General features: G+C 44.6%; 2 protein-coding genes across 2 annotated transcripts in view; one reads left to right on the plus strand and one right to left on the minus strand.

The window, feature by feature from the left end:
* Nucleotides 1–19,038, minus strand: part of FANCM (FA complementation group M) — a 74,891-nt gene that overhangs the window by 46,823 nt on the left and 9,030 nt on the right. The window contains exon 5 of the mRNA XM_075104402.1: nucleotides 329–460. Coding sequence (XP_074960503.1) covers nucleotides 329–460 — 132 coding nt within the window. The remainder of the gene's footprint in view (nucleotides 1–328; nucleotides 461–19,038) is intronic.
* On the plus strand, nucleotides 8,644–18,727 carry LOC142062242 (heme-binding protein 2-like). The gene is made up of 5 exons (XM_075104408.1): nucleotides 8,644–8,933; nucleotides 15,581–15,672; nucleotides 16,230–16,371; nucleotides 17,785–17,968; nucleotides 18,417–18,727. The coding sequence occupies exons 1-5, from the start codon at nucleotides 8,708–8,710 to the stop codon at nucleotides 18,586–18,588; spliced, it is 816 nt and encodes a 271-aa protein (XP_074960509.1). The 5' UTR covers nucleotides 8,644–8,707; the 3' UTR covers nucleotides 18,589–18,727.

Raw genomic sequence — 19,038 nt, forward strand, 5'->3', positions numbered from 1 at the left:
TTGCCAAATATGAACACTCCATGACAATTTACAGAAAAATAGGGGCAGTAATGTAGTTTTGAGGGGAAAGCGTGAACTTGGCAGTCAGTAATTACAATCTAAGTTCTCAAAACAATTTCAGTTTAGAAACAAAGTTCTTCATCTTCGCCTTAACTTTACTAGATGAGCATCAAGAAATGCAAAGCAAGCCGACATCTTTTATTCCAGGGCTAAATATAGAATGTTACAAAGGAAATCTATCCTAAAGTGTATCAGGAAACTTTGTACATTGTGGAATATTACCATGTATTCACTATTTTAATAATGTGAAATAAATAAAGACATTTACCATATTTTGTGAAGACGGATTTTTTCTATATTGATCTCTCGCCAGAATTATCTGGTACTTTGTAAGGTTGGGAATGTCCCGCCTTGCTAAAACACCTATTTTAATCAGGCGTCCAGCAAATGTTTCTAGCACCTGCAGACAGAACACAGAAGTATACAAGAGATGTGAAGGTATGTGTATTTGGCCCTTTGAAGTAGTTTTATTTGTGCAGATCTTACACAAAAGAACACAAGTAGCTCATTTATTTTATTAGAAACACAGAATTTTTCAAAACAAACTGGACTGATTTCTGAATAATTAGTTACTATACCAGATGACAACCCGGTGCTCTGCCTCACTGTCAGGTTCTCCATTATCAGGATGTTTCTAGGCTAATTTACAAAACCTTTTTCTAAGACCAGTAGAACCGTTACAACCTGGGTCCCTAAGGATTTGCACCCTCCATCCTATAAGACAAACACCCTCCTGCCCCCAAGATAAACCCATATCCACCAAACAACTGAGGAGCGGAAAGACACACTGTGCTTTTGGAATTGCACAAGTACTGACTGAGCAGAGGGGAAACAAAAGAGGACGGGCAGACAGCTGCTGAACTCATGCTGCAGCTCCCTCTGGTACGGGTAGCCTGAACTTCAGTGGCGTTTCCATCTCAAGAAAACCTGTATTCAGCTTTGAGAGCATGAATTACCGCAGGCAGAAGATGAGCCAACAGGTTAGACAATCGTGTGTGGAAGGGATGGGAGTGGGGAGACGTGAGCACTGGGGAACGAGCGCCCGGCAGGTGGACCCGGCACAGTAGCGCGCCCCGTTTCCTTCCAAAGCCACACCAAAAGACAATTTGTTTTTATACATCACATGTACCTGCTTTGGGCATCAGTGAAACAAGGGAACTGACCTGCACTAATTCATCTTAATCCTGTTTTTCCTCTTTGTTTCTCAGCCTTAGGTGGTTAGGATTTTTTTCATAGACTTAGTTTTGCATGAGCACTAACTCTGTGATAATTGGAGTAATCAGATTTGTTCTACAAAAATTACTTACAATCTGTTGGCCCACTTGGCTAGTAGCACCAAAAACATCTTAGTGCTCCCCAAGTTTTCTGGGCATTTTAACACAAGTTCAGCAGAAGTGCCCTAAGAAAGCTATAGCATAACAAACGCCTAATCAATCCCTTTATTGCTGTTCTTTCAGCCCACTGCAAATCAAATCCAACTGAAGCAATAAAAACAGGTCTAACTTTCAGGCCTCAAACAATACTGATCTAAGTATGTCTTCAGTTTGCAAAGACATGTTCCCCTAACAGGAAGGGATGCACACTGTAAAAGAGCAGTGCATGTTTATGCGCCAAGTAACACCACTCTGTGTGTCCTCCTCACGCATTTGGTGTGCGCTGGGGTTTAGAGCCTGTGAGGATGCACAAACGTTATTAACAACCACACTCTACTCATACCCCGTCAATGCAAAGGCAGCTTAGTTTAACTTCTCTCTGCTTGCTTGGGTTATTTATAGAGTTTGGTGCTCCTTCAGCTTCTTACTCTATGTACACAAATGGTGAATCCTGAGAAAAGGGGTGGGAATAATTGCTGTTGTCAACTACAGCAGCATTAATCCCCCAAAGAATCAAAAATGCAAAGAGAACTTTGGAAGGGTGAGCGAACACTTGTGAAAGCACCGGCCAAACTGAGGAAACAACGTGCTGGGGAATTTCCACACTGCCTGCTCCATGCCTGCAGGTCTTTCAAAAACAGCTAGCTAGAGTCAGCAGGCTAAGCAGATTATAACAGATAAAGGCTGCTGAGAAATAATAGGAACGAAGCCTAAATTCTGAATGCTCTGGGGCATCGCGGGTTGCTCCTCTTCCCTGCTTTGGTCCTTCAGGTGGGGACACCACATCTCAGGCAGCTTGCTGCTTTTTGCTCGGGTCAACCCAGCTCAGCCCACGGCTCCCGCCTGGAGGGGAGGCAGGTGGTGCCCACAGGAGCAGCTGGGAGGCTGCCGGGAGCAGCTCCGGAGGCAGGATGGTGCTGGGGAGCACTGCCCGCTCCCTGTCTCTTGCAGGAGTTGGTGTCAGGCCCGCCGGGCAGACCGAACGCCCCAAGAGCCCCCAGGCAGCTCCGAGCCCATCTTCAGGCTTACCGTTCCCCACAGGGAGCCTGGGTCGCAGCCTGGCACGGCTTCCCAGGCAAAGCAGAGCACAGTCAAGGACGCCAGCCTGAAGCATTCCTGCTAATTAAGACTAATGGATTAATTAGACCAAGTAAACCACTAACAGCATGCAAACACCAGTTGGAAACTACAGTATTGCTAGGAATTTTAGGAGGAAAGGGAAAAAAACCAAAAGAAAATAAAAAGAGGAAATCAAATGATCTTTTCTTAAAATACAGTCAAAACCATTTACCAAGCTACTTGGAAGTCTAAATACACAAGAAAGTAATTTTTCATATTTGGTTTAGTTTTAAGAGTTTAAATTTCAAAACTTTATCTTTTACCAAATAGTTTGCTATTGTTATGTTGGTTTTAAATCTGGCCTGTCTCTGACAAGTCACTTTAAAAGGACAGAGACAGAAACATCTGTGCCAGGTTATAAAAAAAAGGTATTTAAAAAAAAAAATGTTGACCATGCAAGGGATAACTTGGTGCTTTTTATTTTAATGGGCTACCACTGAAACAGCACTTTACCCTCCCGTCAAACCCTGAACAGTTGGACATGAGGACACTTGAAATGTTAAAGATCAAGCTTAAACTCTGCCTCAAGTAGTGGAAATTGAGTCAATTTCCGATCACAGATAAGTTTCTCTAGAAAATAAATCAGTGTTTTCATTAAAAAGTAATGTCCCCATAAGTACAATATTTCAGCACTGGTTTATTATTTCCTATACTTGCTGCATAGCTTTTTTAAAAAAGAAATTTCCATTACAGGTACCTTCACGTTTCATCCCTTGACCTAGTTTGTAACATGGAAGAAAATTATATTGTTACTGTTTGCTCAATGTACACCCCTGTCTGATTTAATCATCTTCTGCAAAACAAACCGAAGACAACTATTATGAAAGACAGCAGGATCCAGTCACCTGGAGCTTGAAAACTAATAAGGAACGGTAAACATAACCTACTTAGGGGAGATACAGAAACAATCTCTACTCAGAGTGATTGCATTTATCTTGCTTCCATACCTTTGTTTTTAACTAAAAAGATAATAATTCTCGAAAGGGTCCTCAATCTTTCCAAAACATTTCAGTGTTATGTTACCCATTTAAAAACAGAACTGTAGAATTAATTTAAATTAATTGCTTACTGGGACTCATGGCTTTTTGCTAGCTCACTAAAATCAGGTTCAAAAAGCTGCCAGATTTACTACCAATATATATGAAAGACAACTGGTAAAGTTATCCCATACTGCACTAAACTTGCCAAGATCATAGAGGTTTTTGCTGAGCGAGGTATCTTCTCCAGCAAATCACACTGATTTTTTGAAGCTTGTACCTGAGATTAGCTTCTGACCTGCCGTTTGGAGCTACGCCGTTAGCTGAGGGTTTCCGTGTGTGTTACAGGCAGAACCAGCAGGCAAAGAATTGTTTCGGTTTCAGCTACACGTCACTGAAAGCTGCTATGAACCAGTTTCCTCTTGGCACAATAAAAAACAAAGGCTCTAAACGAAGGACCCGGCCTAATTATTTTACTGCAGATTTGCAAGTGTTCTTTACCAAAGAAAACCAAGAAATCTCCCACGCATAAATAACTGTTTGTATTGTATTTCTTTCAGAGTAGAGAAGGAGTGGTTTGAGAGAAACCAGCCACTGAGAAGACTGTATCTTCACAAAACAAAGACTGAGAAGGTCCACTTCTATCCACAGGAAAGGCGAAGTGCCAGGAAGGTCTCCACGGCGCTCCCAGCCTCAACTGACAGACCTGACCAGGTTTATACAGTCACACTGCGCTTAACTTGAGCTGCCATTTCCCTTCATCTCCTTCCCCTGCTCTCCCAACTCACCTGGCTCCAGCATTTTCAATGCACAATATACCACAGACCCCTTCCAAACATACCAGGGCAGACACAGAATTGGTGTGCAAGGAAATGAGGCTACGTGTGTGTGTCAGTGAGGTGACATCACGCTTAGAGCTGTGTGGGAACGTTAGCGTGCCCACTGACACACAGGTCTGCCTTAACAAGGGACCACTAAACCAGGAGCAGCGAGGAAACACAAGCAGCTCCAGAACACAAACCCAGATTTTTGTTGTGGCCGTGCACCACATGGGCATCACGCTGCTCCCGCTCTCTGCTCCAGATCTTCACATTTTCAACAAAGGGAGCGAAGGAAGGCAAGAAAGGGAAAGAGAAGACTTCTTCCAGGCTCTGGCCCCACCACCCATAGCTGGAAAGGCCTCTCAGAAGGTGTATCTATCACAGGTCTTCACAACAGAGTTGTGATCATACTGTCCTAGGGGAGAGCAAACAGATTTTGCAGGAAGGCATGAAAGCAACCAAGGCCCTCTCCAGCGCCATGGCAGAGCAGCCCCAGTGAAGGTTTGATGAAGATCTGGAGAATTCATTGCTTTGTTTTAAGACTGAAACTAGAAAGGTCTGGCTTTCACAAAGTGCTACCTTGAGAAGTGTAAGTGCAATAGTCTAATATTCCTGAAGTAACTTACAGCCAGAAGTCCTGGGAGCAAAACACGTTTAGTCTCTGCCAGCCTCAACTCCAGCTTAAGTGACAGAGTCTTGCTACTCCATCAAAAAAGAAAGTACATGGCAATCCCAGCCACAACCAGAGAGCTGGCCAGCCCCACAGCCGTCGGGGCGCGTCTCACGGAGGAGCTAGGGCAGCTTACAGGCACCCCTTCACTGACTGTAAACTTCTCAGGCACTCGGAGTACATGAAGCTTATGTACAGAGTGAGAACAGTTTATTGTAACGTTTGATGTGGCCTCTCAAATCATAGCCTAGTGCATCAAAGAAGGGAAGGAGGACAGAAAAACTGTGGGGTTATGACAGAGGAGGCATTTGGGGCTATGACTAGTGCTCAGTTTTAGTTATCTCCCTGTAAAACTTCAGAGTCATGCCAAAGACAAGCAAACTCTAAACATTGAGAAAGTGACGTTTTGTGTAAGCTTTCTACTGACATTTCTTACCTTTCCAATAATGAAAAAGCAACAGGCACAGGGCAGGGTACAGTGTTTTTACGCTGACCTTACAATTCTCCAAACCCAATACTGATCAACCTAGCAATGATCTTGGCACCTCTGAAAGTTTTGTTGTCAAGTTCATATTAACTCAGTCAGATCCTTCACAGTCTTCCCACTCTCCAGGGATTTGTTACACATTGAACACAGACCATTCTTCCCTGCAAGCTGGTATTCATCAAAAAGATATAATAGTCTGCCCTCTTTCATGTTTTTTTCTCCTATTAGAGCATTTTTCATGTCTTAAAAGTTAAAAAAAAAACCCTACAGTTTTTACTTTCAATTAATTTCACTAGGAACATTTTTACTCTTTTACTTGAGGATTTATAAGAAAGAAGTGGCTTTCTATATTAAGCTGCCATTCAGTAAGAGTCAATGTCATCAGTTTGTCAAAGGACAGAAAAGAAGAATCCTACTGAGGATGTTTCATATCCTCAATTTGCAAGGCTGAATATTTGTTTGTCTTTTATATTCAGAGGTACAACCTGCCAGGAAAGCACCAAGAAGAACACAGCCCTAACAAAACCATACTCTCTCAAGAGTGACTATTTATTAACCACACAAACTTAACAAGTTGGGGGGGGGACGACCCAAATACAACAAAAATCAGCTTTGTTCAACTCCAGTAACAATCAGGTGCTCTGGCAGCCTGGGCTGATAGCAGCGCCTAGATACAGACCATGACACATCCTCAGCACTCCATCAAATGCAGCCCTTAGTACGGAGTTACTAGGCACATCACAAACCAGAACCAAATCAAATACATGGGCAGTGATCTGTGCAGGTGGATCTTTAAAACAGGATCCTAAACTCCTCCCAGGAGTGTAAGTTTAAATGCCTACAGGTAGCCAGTCAATACTCTGTGGCATTTCTCACAAATAGAGAAATTTGGTTGTGATTTTAGACAATTTTTCTGGTTGTTGATTTTTTGGTGTTTTTTTTTTTTTTTTCTATCGCCAGCAACAATGCTTAGCAAACAGAAATAATTTCATTTAAGCAACTATTTATTCTCATAATTAAGGCTTGAATGAAAAAGCCGGGATTGTTTTCTGTGAGAAAGTGCCAGATTTATGCAGGATAAAGAGAGAAAGAGCCTTGACACATTGCCTCAAAAAGTCAGCACTTCTCAAGAATAATGGTTTCCTAGAAGAAATCTTCAAAAGCCAGGACGCCCTCACTTGGTAGCAATAACCCAACTTCTAAAATTCTAAAAACTCCTTAAAGAATTCCCACAAAACTCCAGCCGGTGTTTGCACTGCACTAAAATGTAATTTAAGACACTAGCTGTGACGCGGATTGATTCACATTGTGCCTTACTTCAAGGTACCTACCCTCAGCAGCGTAGCTGCCCCACGGAGAAAGTTCAACAGCACCTTTGCGAGGCAAATCTGATAACTGCCAAAAAACAGAGTCCACTTCGGCACATTTTCAATGAATCTTGTGATTCTGTACACTAGGTATTTGACCATGAAATCAAATCAGCAGACAACCATACACTTAAGCATGCATCATCTCCAACATTTGTCAAGGATTTGCCTTCTCAGTGAATTTCAGATCAGAGAAGGGTCTGTGACACTGACATGCTGCCCACGACTAAGAGACCAAACACCCTCATGGTGGAACTACCTGCCTCACTGCAGCCAGTGCAGCCCACTGCTCTGCAAAACCCCCACGTGCTAAATTCCCTAGGAAAAAACGGCTGTCTCAGGACATTCCCACGGGCAGTTGTTCCTCCATCTGCAAATTCTACAGGGAACACCTTTGGCTGACAGAGGGAACGTGTTAGAGAAACTGCAGGATTTCAGCCTGTAGTGTCAGAAATACATGGTCAGGACTTGCACGTCTCTGCCTTCTAAGGCAATTAACATTTCATTGTCACACCAAGATCAGCCCCTGGGATTAGGCAACCAAAGCTGAGCCTGGGAGAAAGATACTGATTGGGGAAAAGAGGGGGAGAGAGAGGGAGAGAGAGGGAGAGAGAGGGAGAGAGAGGGAGAGAAAAAACAAAGAAGAAAACAGAAGAAAACACAGAAAAAAAACCACAGAAAAAAACCCACAGAAAAAAAAACACAGAAAAAAAAACACAGAAAAAAAAAAACACAGAAAAAAAAACCACAGAAAAAAACCAGAAAAAAAAACACAAAGAAAAAAACACAAAGAAAAAAAAACAAAGAAAAAAACAACAAAGAAAAAAACAACGAAAAAAGAAAGGCAGTGGGGAGATGAAGCATCACATCAGAGTCAATGGTTACATCCCTAACCCTTGGTCTCCCCCCGTGAGCATCTCAACAGCGTACGGGAGAGGACTATTTTCCTTTTATTCTAAAATTCTAAAAACCCAGAGGTTCCCCTTTCCTGCCTACACAAAAAGCACCACAACACTTATTTCACGTTAGAGTCGGAACGAAAGACTACAAACAGAGCCACACGCTCGGTGCAGAGCCCCGATTCAGATTTAGATCCTGCTTTAATCGTCACAGCCGCCCCCGTACCAGGTCCGAGGGCTTGCCCCAGCGCGGGCGACAGGCAGCTGCCAGCTCCCAGAGCTGGGCTTTCGATACCGGGAATGACCCCTGGCTTTTGTGCTCCTAACTGGAACCAGTTTGGAACGACCTCGCAGATGCTCCTGAATAAAATGAAAGGTTTGTGTTTCAAGCATGGTTTGAAATCATTAAAAGAAAGTCCTGATAAAGAAGGACTAACAGGACACAAAGAGCAGTGGGGGGAAAAGATGATGAAGAGAACAGCTAGGAAAGAGTGTGAGTTAATAGCGAAAAACCCATAAGAAACACAAACTTCTTTAAGTTCTGCACTGTTCGGATCCTACAGCACCGGCACAAGCTACAGAGCATCAGGACTGCTGGCGAAGAGGCGCTGGCAGGATGCCGGCCGCACCTTGCTGGAGCTGAGCTGAGCTGAGCTCTGCCCTGCCCGCCAGCCCCGCCGCCCCCCAGCAGCGTTGCGGGGGCTGCCGCACCTCCTCCCCTCCCTCCCTCCCTCCCTCCCTCCCTCCCTCCCTCCATCCATCCATCCATCCATCCATCCATCCCTGCCGGCCCTGCCCGGCGGCGGGCGGGCAGAGGCGGGGGCCGCCCCTACGTGTCCCGGGGCTCTCCCCCCCGCCCTCAAATCCCTGGGCAGGGCCAGCCCTTCATAAGGCGGCGGCGCGGCGCCCAGCCCGCTGCCCGGTACCCGCTGCGATGGAGGCGGGCGGGTGCCGCATGGGCGGCCCGGCGCCGGGCGGCCCGGCGCCGATCACGCTGGAGGAGCTGGACGGGATGGCGGAGGAGAGTCCCGACTCGGCGTACCACAGCAACGGCAGCAGCCTGGAGGAGGAGGCCGAGCGCCCGGAGGACGAGGAGCAGGAGCGGCTGCTGAGCTACTGGCAGAGCGTGGGCCGGGGGCACCAGGTGGACGTGCCGCGGGGTAAGGGCAGCGCCGCCCGGGCTCGGCTTCCGCCCACGGCGGCCCGCCGGGCTTTGCCGGGATTAGGTAGGCGGCGATTCGGGGCTTAGCGGCCGGCAGCGGCACCGTCCCGGTTATCTCTGACCTTGGGTCGCAGGGAGTCCCTCTCAGCAGCTCCCCCGGGAGCCCCCCCGGCTCCGTGCAGAGCGGTGCTGGCGGCGCCCCGGCAAGGCGCCGGCACCCCGAACCTCGCCCCTTCTCCGGAGGGCCCGGCGGGGTCTGTCGTGGGGCCGGGTGTCTGGCCCGGGAGGCTGGGGGCAGCGGGCAGGCAGCAGGTCCCCTCCAGCGAGGGGCCGGGGCCCGTGTGTGGTTGGTAACACGGTAGCAAGCGCCCGTCCCAGCCCTGTGCCCTCCCGAGACGCAAAGTCTGAGCTAGAGCTGTGCACAGCGCGATGCCAAAGATTTTTATAACTTAGAGAAGCAGGTGCAGTCGTAGTGGAGTGACCTATTTATATTAAAAAGGACCGATGTGAGTTTTCAGTCTTAATTAAATATTAAATGACTACCTGCAGAAGCATTCTTCTTGGTAATATCTCCTGTCCCTATCCAAAGGTTAGCTCTTTAAAGAAAGATGGTTGAACTGAAAGATGACACAGAGTAAACAAGTAAAAGGATTGACTTTGCTTTTCAACAGCAAGCCTCCCGGGCTTATCTTCTTAAGAAATTGTTTATTTTCAATCTGAAGAATCTGAAAGACTGTAACAAGTCAGATAACTCAAAGCAAGGAGCAGAGAGTAACTGCAAACTTAGCCCGTTCAGAAACTTTAACTCATCTGCACTGTCTTGCATCGAGGAGTAGCGAGAGGCCTTTGGCATCTCCGCTGTTCAGATAAATCCCACCTTAGAGGGTGGGAAGCAGCAAAATCTTCAATGCCAGGCTGCACTAGGCACTACCAAAGTGAAATGACTGCTATTTAAAAACTTCTACTACATTCCAACACAGCAAAGAGGGTACAACCTCCTCCTCAAGTCACGCCTGGGAGACTCACCTTACCTTTCTAACATTTTAGCAGTGAAAATTAATGCCCGGTCAGGTACTAAAAGAAGGGCAAGGTCAGTCTGAACAGAGCGCTCTGTCTCGCCTTGCTCTCGCTGCCCCCTTGGGAGCGGGCTTTGGATGCCATCCCATGGTTTTTAGCAGGCGTTCCAGTGGCCATGCGGTTGCCTCTGTCATCGAATCATTAAGGTTGGAAAAAACCTCTAAGATCATGAAGTCCAACTGCCAACAGATACAAGCTGCTCCTTGAGAGTAGCTTTTTGTAGCAGAAAACAAGATTCCTCCCCACAAAATTATCTGGTATTCTGACGCCTTAGCGAAACATAGCACTGAAATGCCCGAGAGCTGTGCAGCAGGACGTCTAGTCTAGGAAATATGTCAAAAGCAGTAATTTAGCACATTTTAGTTACTGTATTATAAAAGGTTTACTTTGTAATGCTAAGCGAATGTTACAAAAATCTGAATAGCAGATACTTTCTTCCGATGTTGTTCAGGGCTATGTCAAGAGCGGAGCGCACCTCACCTGGAACTGCCTGAGAGAGCGTCCCAGACAAGTTTACAAGGGCCATTCAAAGCTGTTCATGTCCGTGTTTAGTACTCAGGCAGCTAAGGTGGACTTGAGCCTCAGGGAACAGTCAGAGGAAACCCAGGATGACTTTCTGGGAGAAATCCTCTCTGCCAGCAGGGAGCGGAACGCCTCTGTGACTGATGTGCCCCCTCCCAGGGTCTGCCGTTGCTGCAGCCATGGTTAGGAACGTACATGAACTCGACTTGGCTGACTATGGATTGCCAGCCTGGTAACTGCAGACAGGGCATTTGAGGCCGTAACAACAGAAGGTAGTTTCCTACAGTCTAGAGGTAAAGTCTGCAAAATAAGAACATTACCATCCCTCTCATCAGTAGTTCTGGACTGCCAGGAGCTCTGATGCCTGTTCCGTGCTGTGCTGACAATATACCTTTCCAAAAGATGACTTGCTTTGTAGCTTTTGTTAGCACCGTTTAAGGGTAACAGGAACACTGTCAGCATTCTAAAAATTGTAAGATTTTGTGAGATGTGAAGAGCAGATATTTGTACGCTGGCACTTCAATTTATTGCTGTTAACAAGAGCTTAATCCTACAGACTGACTGACTGGCCTATGCCAGACCTGGCAACAAAAAGTTAAAAGAAAATTAAAGGTGCAGGAAGGTATAGTCTAACCTATTTGGCTTGAAAACTCCATTTTACCTACCCTCAACAGAAGCAGAAAACATGTTACAGCAGTTACTTTTAAATTTCTCAGTTCTAATTTCAACATAATGACATTCATTAAGAAGCAAGCTCAGGGAAGCTGCTACCCATCAAAACCATCCACTCCCTAAAGCAGAAAGTTGGGTAAAGATACCCCATGTACAAAGCAGCATGCTCTGAGGTCGAGTGCCCAGGCTCCAGATCAAACTCTGGATCTGGAGTGGCAGGTGGTTTTACGCCAATTCTGGCGTACCTCCCCTGCTGAGGGGACCTCATGTAAGCGGCTGCAAGGCTCTGCTGGCGCAGAGGCTGCCGGACCGCCGGAACATCTGCACGTTGGAGGAAGCGTGCAGGGAAGGACCACCAAGTCCATCGCTGGGCCATCCTAGTGACACAGCCGCAGGCTAAAGCCCAGCCCAGCGCTGAGCCTGCTCCCAGGGTCGTGCTCGCAAACACCTCCCCGGGCTTTCTAAGGCACGTGCCTAGGGGCTTGTTTCAGTGGGAAGGTTTTGGTTCCCAGCCTTACAAACGCCATCACTTCTACTCCAGAATGACAAGGTTAGGTGTGCATGTATGTTATTTAAGGGCACAGCTGACAAGTACATCCCGCATCAGTGATGCTCCCAGCAGGTCCGATCAGACACAAATTAAGACATGCAACAATTTAAGTACTGTTCAGTCTCACTGCTATGCACAAGTCTTGTCAAATATGCCTTATCTATATAAATCCCTTTGTAAAGATTTGCCTCTTTCACAATACCTTCCTACACTAGCACCTGCAGTCACAGCTGTGAAATCTATTAAACTGAGCCCTTTCCCAGCTACCCTGCTGCAGCTCACCTCGCCTTGTTTTGTCACACCAGTATTCAAGCTTGCAAGTTCGGACTGACAGACAACATGTCAAGCGACTCGCTTGCTTTTTGGCAGTATAATCTTAGTATTGTCCAGGTTAAGATATTTATAATCCAAATGTTATACTGTCATGCCTGACAGGCACAGATTCATGAGCTGCAGAATAAAACTCTGAAAGGACTCTAATTAGTCGTAATCCCTACCCTATGCATTAATATAGAAGAAAAAAAAACACAGTTACCAATAAAGGAATTGAAAAATAGAGTTGGCATTTCTAGAGTTCTGAAGTGTTTCCTAATTCTTCAGTATTCTGTGGAAAATTCAGTGCTGAAATCTAATCTGCTTCCGTTTTTCTCTCAGCCTCCAAGGAGATCAATTTTACATGTCAGTTATTACTTACATTTTAAATGATTCCCAATAACTTTTTTTAAAAAAAATGTTTAAACTTAACTAAAGTGTAGCTTTCTCCCCTTTATTAAAAGGATCTTCAGTATTCCAAATAGTCTTAAAGCTAAAAACCCTGCACTGGATGCCAAGAGATGTAGGTTTGATTCCCAGCTCAGCTACAGATTTACTAACTGACATACACCAAGTTAATTCTCCTGCATCTTAATCCTCTTCTTCTCTGCAATATGGATAATACTCCTTCCCCCATCATCCTGCCTTTTCCACTTAAGATACTGAGGCACTTGAAACACCCCAGAGAAGAGCTCTTATTTCACTTGAAACTTTAGTCCTTCTCATGCATGTCTGATACACACCATGAGGTACTACGGCAGAGATCCACAGCCAGACTTTCAAACTGTACATAAAAATTAAGTTTCTAATCCTCTGTCACAGTACACAAATGCCCCATGTTACTTCAACTTTGAAAGGCAAGGGGCAACTTTTTTGGAAGAGAGGCTCTCCAGTCCTAAGACTAGCCTTATATCCAGAGTTTCCAAGCCCCTCTGTTAGGGATCAGCTTCTAAGCAGAATTTATTTATGAACTGCAGCTGGAATTGATGTCAAGGCAACCAGAGCTGCAAATACACCTAAGCCAACCAGATTTAAATGGCAGAACCGTAGGAGAACAGAAGGACTAGAATATGCCAGTATTATACACGCAAGTGTAACATATTTGCTCCTTCTATCCATTTGAGCTTGGCTGGGAAGTGTAACCATTATACAGAGCGGAGGACTGCCGGTGTCACTACAGCTACAGAGGACAGGTTCGCCATTTCATTTCTTACAAAATGTGAGAATCGTTCAAAACGCCACAGCGCATTTCAGTGCCGTCCCAGTAGTGGTAAGCGAGCATGCAGGTGCTTAGAGTTCTTCGACGGTAGTCAAGCATTAACGCTCTCCTTGATATAATGATCCACCACCAAACCGTGAGAGCTCAGACCGGGGCGATGACACCTTAGGCTGCACTGAGAGCCCTTCTTGCTCCCAAGGGTGAGACAACCGACAAGGGCAGACAAAAGCACACGGTGTGCCTGTTAGTCAAAGAACGTTGGTATATTCCATTTAATCTTGACAAGTGCTTTATGGTAACTATGACTACTTGAGAACGTGGAACCACTGTACTTCTTTCTGCCAGGTGTTCCGCAGAACACAAACTACGCAGCTCACTTTGCTCTACTCCCTCCTTTATATAAGTTATGTTTCAATTTTGCTAGAATGTTAATATTCACTCTAAGTCAACAGTCCTCTGCCCCTTCCCAACTGAAATAAAACCTTTCTTCTAATGTACCTGGTATCTAATCAGACAGCACATGCCTATAAAAGTACTATGCAACAAAAAGAAATTCTGTTAAGTTGACACAAATCTGTGTTCCAATTTCTGTGATAAATAATCACCTCTTTATAAGACACAGTTCTTCAGGGAAGTATACACTGAGGAATTTTAAGTTTCCTCATCTTGTATTTCTTTAACATAACAGGACACTTTTCTCCTCCCTCATCCATAGTTCCCACACTTTTCTTTTGAAGAAAGTATAAACCTCTGTTTACACTAAATAGGTATAATATGTAGCATTAACTAATACACAACTACGTAATAATTTAGGGTGTAATATTGTGTGTTATGAATATAATCATTATTAACACACAAAATTATTTGTGTGTAAATATTGCAACCATGTAATAATTTAGAGCCCCTGGAAAGCTCTAATCTAACCCTTGTTCAAAGCAGGGCTCGTTTCAAAGTCAGGTTGCTAACTTTCAGGTTTCAGTTTCCTCAGGGCCTCGTCCAGCCGACTTTTAAGTTCTCCCAAGGACAGAGGGTCCGTAACATCTCTGGGCCCCTAGTCCTGTAGTTGATCACTCACACTATGATTATGGTTTGTTTTTTTTTCTTTTTAATACCTAACCACCATTTTCTGTGTGGCAAGTTATGTCTGCTGACTCTCACCCTATCACTGCGTAGCTCTAAAGGGTCTCAGTCTTCTCCACATCCTTCCGCTACACAGGCAGCCTGCACTTTGATCCCACCTCCACTTCCCCCACTCTGGCCCCAGCACATCGGGCTTTCCCAGCCCCTCCTGCGCTTCCCCCTGCCCTAACCAGCCAGTGGCCCTCCACCAAAGCGTCTCGAGTTAATCAATGCCTTTGCTGTACCACCAAGCCCCAAACCATGTGAAATGTAGCTTCACAAGCACTGAACAGAGCAGTCTCCTCCCTTGACCGCCTGGCTACAGTCTCGCTGATACAGCCCCGCACATGTCCTGTGCTGTGAAACCGCCTTCTGAAGCTACAAAAAAAAGTTCATGTTCTCTTCTACCTCTTAATGCAAACATTTTTTGCCTTTTATTTTTAAATCACCCCCCCATGAGGTCTTACTAGAAGGGCTTGCATTTAAAACAAACCAAAACATATATACACATATATATGCATATATACATATATGTGTATATATATGTATATATAGATATATAAAATGAAATTCACTTAAGACCCAGAACTCTGCCTTCCCTCGTTTCAGTTACAATGCAGCTAGCCGGGGACCACAGCGTGGTGGGGTAGCGGGATGGCAGTAATGGCACTCTGCTGACATCCCAGCCTGCCTGCACCGCGCCGGCAGCTCAGGCACTGGGGCTCCTGGGTGACACCACCGGCCTCACACCCGACACGTGTCCTGGCTAAGGAGCAGCACTGAAATGTGCCCAATACCGAATGCTCAAGTGAAATGTTAGTCATAAAGCGACTTTTGGAAATGGCAAAGTTTCCACAGTGGCATTTCCTTGAACCTGTGAACAAGAGCAGCCAACCCAATGTACTTCATGTAGATCCAACACTGAAAGAGCTGCTAGAACTGGCAACATCTGCCAGAAAACCAGGCACCGCCAAAAGCTTTCCATAGATGCTTGTATAATTGCGATATATGAGGGGTGGGAGGGTGGAAGCTCTTCCTAACAGCACAGAGGCAGGAGTCAGTTAGCCTTTCCCGTTAATATCTAAGAGCAAACTAAACTTGTTACAAAAGCAAGGTCCCCAGACTTTTTTCTACAGCTTCATTCTAAAATTGCAAACGCGTTATTTTGTTGCAGACATGGCAGAGCCAATTCAGCAGCTGACCAGAAATAACAACCCCCAGGAGAGACAGACCATCCCATTTACTCTGATCCAGCGCAAAGAAAAGGTACCGTTTCCCTTCCCGGTTGAGGTTTTAACAGTATTTTCAGTATACGTGCCTAGCTTCCAAAAAACATGTTTCTTTATAAAATTATTTTAACCATTTAGGAGTTTTAGCGTCATAAGTGCAAAGCATTATAACTGGATAACTACATTTCATTTTTAACATCACACCACTTTTACATGTGTGAATTTTTCTTTTTTGTAAGGTAGAAGCGAGCAGGAATGCCAGAAGATGGCCAGGAATTACAGTCATCATGATATTTTATAATTAGTTTAACAAAAGGCCTCATATTTTGACATTTGAAATAAAAATGCCTATTTTCTTCATTTAATTTGATGCATTTTCTTCTTTATACAATCACATTAATAAAACCTTAGCAAAGAATACCTGAAAGAGATTAATAACTGAATTTAAAGCCAAACATGTACTTTTGTGTCATGGGCCATTATTCTTGAAGCTATAAGTAAAGCACTGAAATACCATTTGACTTCTATTTGACTGTTCAGTTCTTTCAGACGATTAACTTAAAATACAAAATTATTGTCCTCCTGTGTTTGCAGCTTGGAGATCTGCTTTACGAAAAACGTCAGTATGGAAAAGCCAAATGGGCTTGTATAAAAATGAAAGAAAAACAGTATGAACAGAGCATATGCCTTGGGTTCATGAAGCTTATGAGGTACATTTGCGAGCAGAATTCCTCAGGTAATTGGTACCACAATTCCACATTGAAGTTAAAACATTATATTTACGCACTAGGTCCTCCCAATGGGGGAGATACCTTTATTAGCTTTGTCCAAATACACCACCCTGTCTAGAGGGACATTTTCCTCCAGTACAGCCTTTCCAGCAGAGTCCAAACCAAAGTGCCGCTCCCGCCGTGTATGTGTAGAGGAGCGCATCCACGGGAAGCCATCACCCTTTCCCAGGGCACTGTCACCATGACAGCTGCCTGGGCACTGACACTGGCTATTTTTGTAGGCTGTCAGCTATAAATTAGGCTTTTGCTACAGAATTTGAGAGGTTTAGTCCTCACAGCAGTACTGAAATCACAGATTCTAAGAACCTATTCAGAGCATAATGCCGAAAGAGACCGTAATGTTTTTCTGCTTTTGTTTTAGTTAAACGAAACGATGCTTAAATTGTGCCTGTCTGAACGGACACCAAAAATTTGTGTGTTTGAAGCCTATTGTCAGAAAGATAATCCAGTTTTAACTCTCATACTTTAAAATAACGGCAAGTCCACCATGTCCTTGATAGCTCGTGCCTGCATGAAAAACGTGCACCTCATTTCCAGTCCCATTTAATCTGTTTTCAACTTCCAGCCATCAGTTCTCTTTTTTTTTTTTTTTATTCTCCAGTTGATTATAACGTTTTGCAATGCCCAGTGTTTTGTTCTGTAATAGTACATGTGTCATCATCAAGTCAACCCTTAATTTTCTTTCCAAGAAACTAAAAACATTGATTGCGAAAGCTTTTCCTTATTTAGGTATTTCCCCCACTCTCCCCGTTCTTTTAACGTGGTTTAAAAGTAAGTTTGGCTGCAGAACAGTGCAGTTTTGTTTTCACACTGTGTACAGAAGCAAAGTTCCCGCTCCAAGTCATCACTGCTACCTGCACAGTCAAAAGAGTCAACCTTTTCATACAGCACTGCAGTAACATTGCAATGTTTTTGATTACAGGAAATGCTACACGCATTCACAGTGCAGCCCTCTTATCTTGCCTACATTCTTTGTTCCCAAATATTTAGAACACGACACAAGGTCAGTTTACAAGATTAACACAACCCTCTTAAGAGGGGGAAAGAAATTGTCAAGCTCCTTGCCCTACAGGAAGATAGGAGAGCTCAACAAATGCTACATCGTAGACACGCATGCACACATATTTTTACTTGTAGGCTATATATATACACACACACAAACTACAAGGCATAATAAAACGCTACCCCCAACTTGGAATATACAATCCCGTTTCCTAAAACATCCTACTGAATTCCTTTGAGTAAGGAGGCTCTGCCCTCTGGTAGTGCCTTTGTATTATTCAGTCTGAGTTCTGCAGTCAAGCACAGTATGCAGACCTTCTTTTGTATTTTCTAAAAAGTCGCATACGTCTCCTCAGGGCTGTACTTGGGGATAACCATACCCATCGTGACCATAGTCCATACAAATGAGTCGCAGTCGGAGATGACACAGTCAGTGACGGTAGCGTACTACCTGCCTGAAGTGCTGCAGGATGAGCCTCCTCATCCTTTTGACTCCGACATAATCATTGAAGAATGGCCTTCTACTATCGTTTATAGTAGGTAAGAAACATTTTAATTTTGTTCTAGTAAAACCCGTAGAGAGTTGCAGTTTTCAATGTGGGCACATTACATCTTTTAAATCAAGATCTAAAAGGTAACAAACAGAAAAACTTGATTTTCAGTAATCGTTAAAGGCTGCCTGCTTTATGAGACTGGGATGTTCAAGAAATAATGGTTATCAACTTATTTGGGAGAATGATGCATCCGTAAATGTGAGCGACACCAGCATCTCAGAACACAGACTGTTCTGCGGAGCTGGGAACAAAGCGTGTGATATATCACTGAAAATTTTAAGACAAAACTGTTACGTGTTTGAGATCAGTCACAGTCAGGTAGCATCATCTGCAAAACACGACTACGTAATTTAGAGGGAAGCATTTCTAGACTCTCCCAGAGCCTAGAAACTTTGGATTTTAAAAAGAATTTAATATGAAGTTGCTTGTTACAGGAGCTTCAGAGGAATCACCAATGAAGACTCCATAATGAGAGAAATAAACCTCTTGGCGGAAATTCTGGAGAGCCCCGAGCTCTATTTGCAGGATACCTTCATCATCGCGGGCTATACAAATCCAGCTGCTGCCAATCGACACAACGAGATATGGTTCCTCCAGAGGCCATAGCCACCCCTCCCTGATGCTTGTCTGTCACACTGGCAGAATCTTACAGGTGAATCACGCGAGACTAGTTGTCAAACCCTCAAAAGATTTTAGAAATGTAGCTTTTAGGCGGTTTAGCAAGTCAATCACTCCGACTTAATAATCCAACAGAGGTAACACCTGAAACACACGCAGTTTCCTATGTCAACTTTTACAGTTTTTACACAAGTTTAATGGTGATTTTTAGCACTTTAAAACTTAGTTCACCTTATCTTTTTTTACAAGATAAGGGAGACAGAGACCTCTCTCCTCATCCACTTACTAGCCTCTCTAGACTGCTTGTGGCTTGGGACGGTCCTAGGGGAGACCCTGGAGCCCCTGCCCTGGGCACCTAGTGCTGCACCAGCTGCACAAAGACCCTCTTGGGGCTTTCAGCGGGGGACACATTAAAACCACCTCACGCATGCAGGCTGT

Source organism: Phalacrocorax aristotelis, chromosome 9 (genome assembly GCF_949628215.1).
Source record: "Phalacrocorax aristotelis chromosome 9, bGulAri2.1, whole genome shotgun sequence".
NCBI classification, from domain to species: domain Eukaryota; kingdom Metazoa; phylum Chordata; class Aves; order Suliformes; family Phalacrocoracidae; genus Phalacrocorax; species Phalacrocorax aristotelis.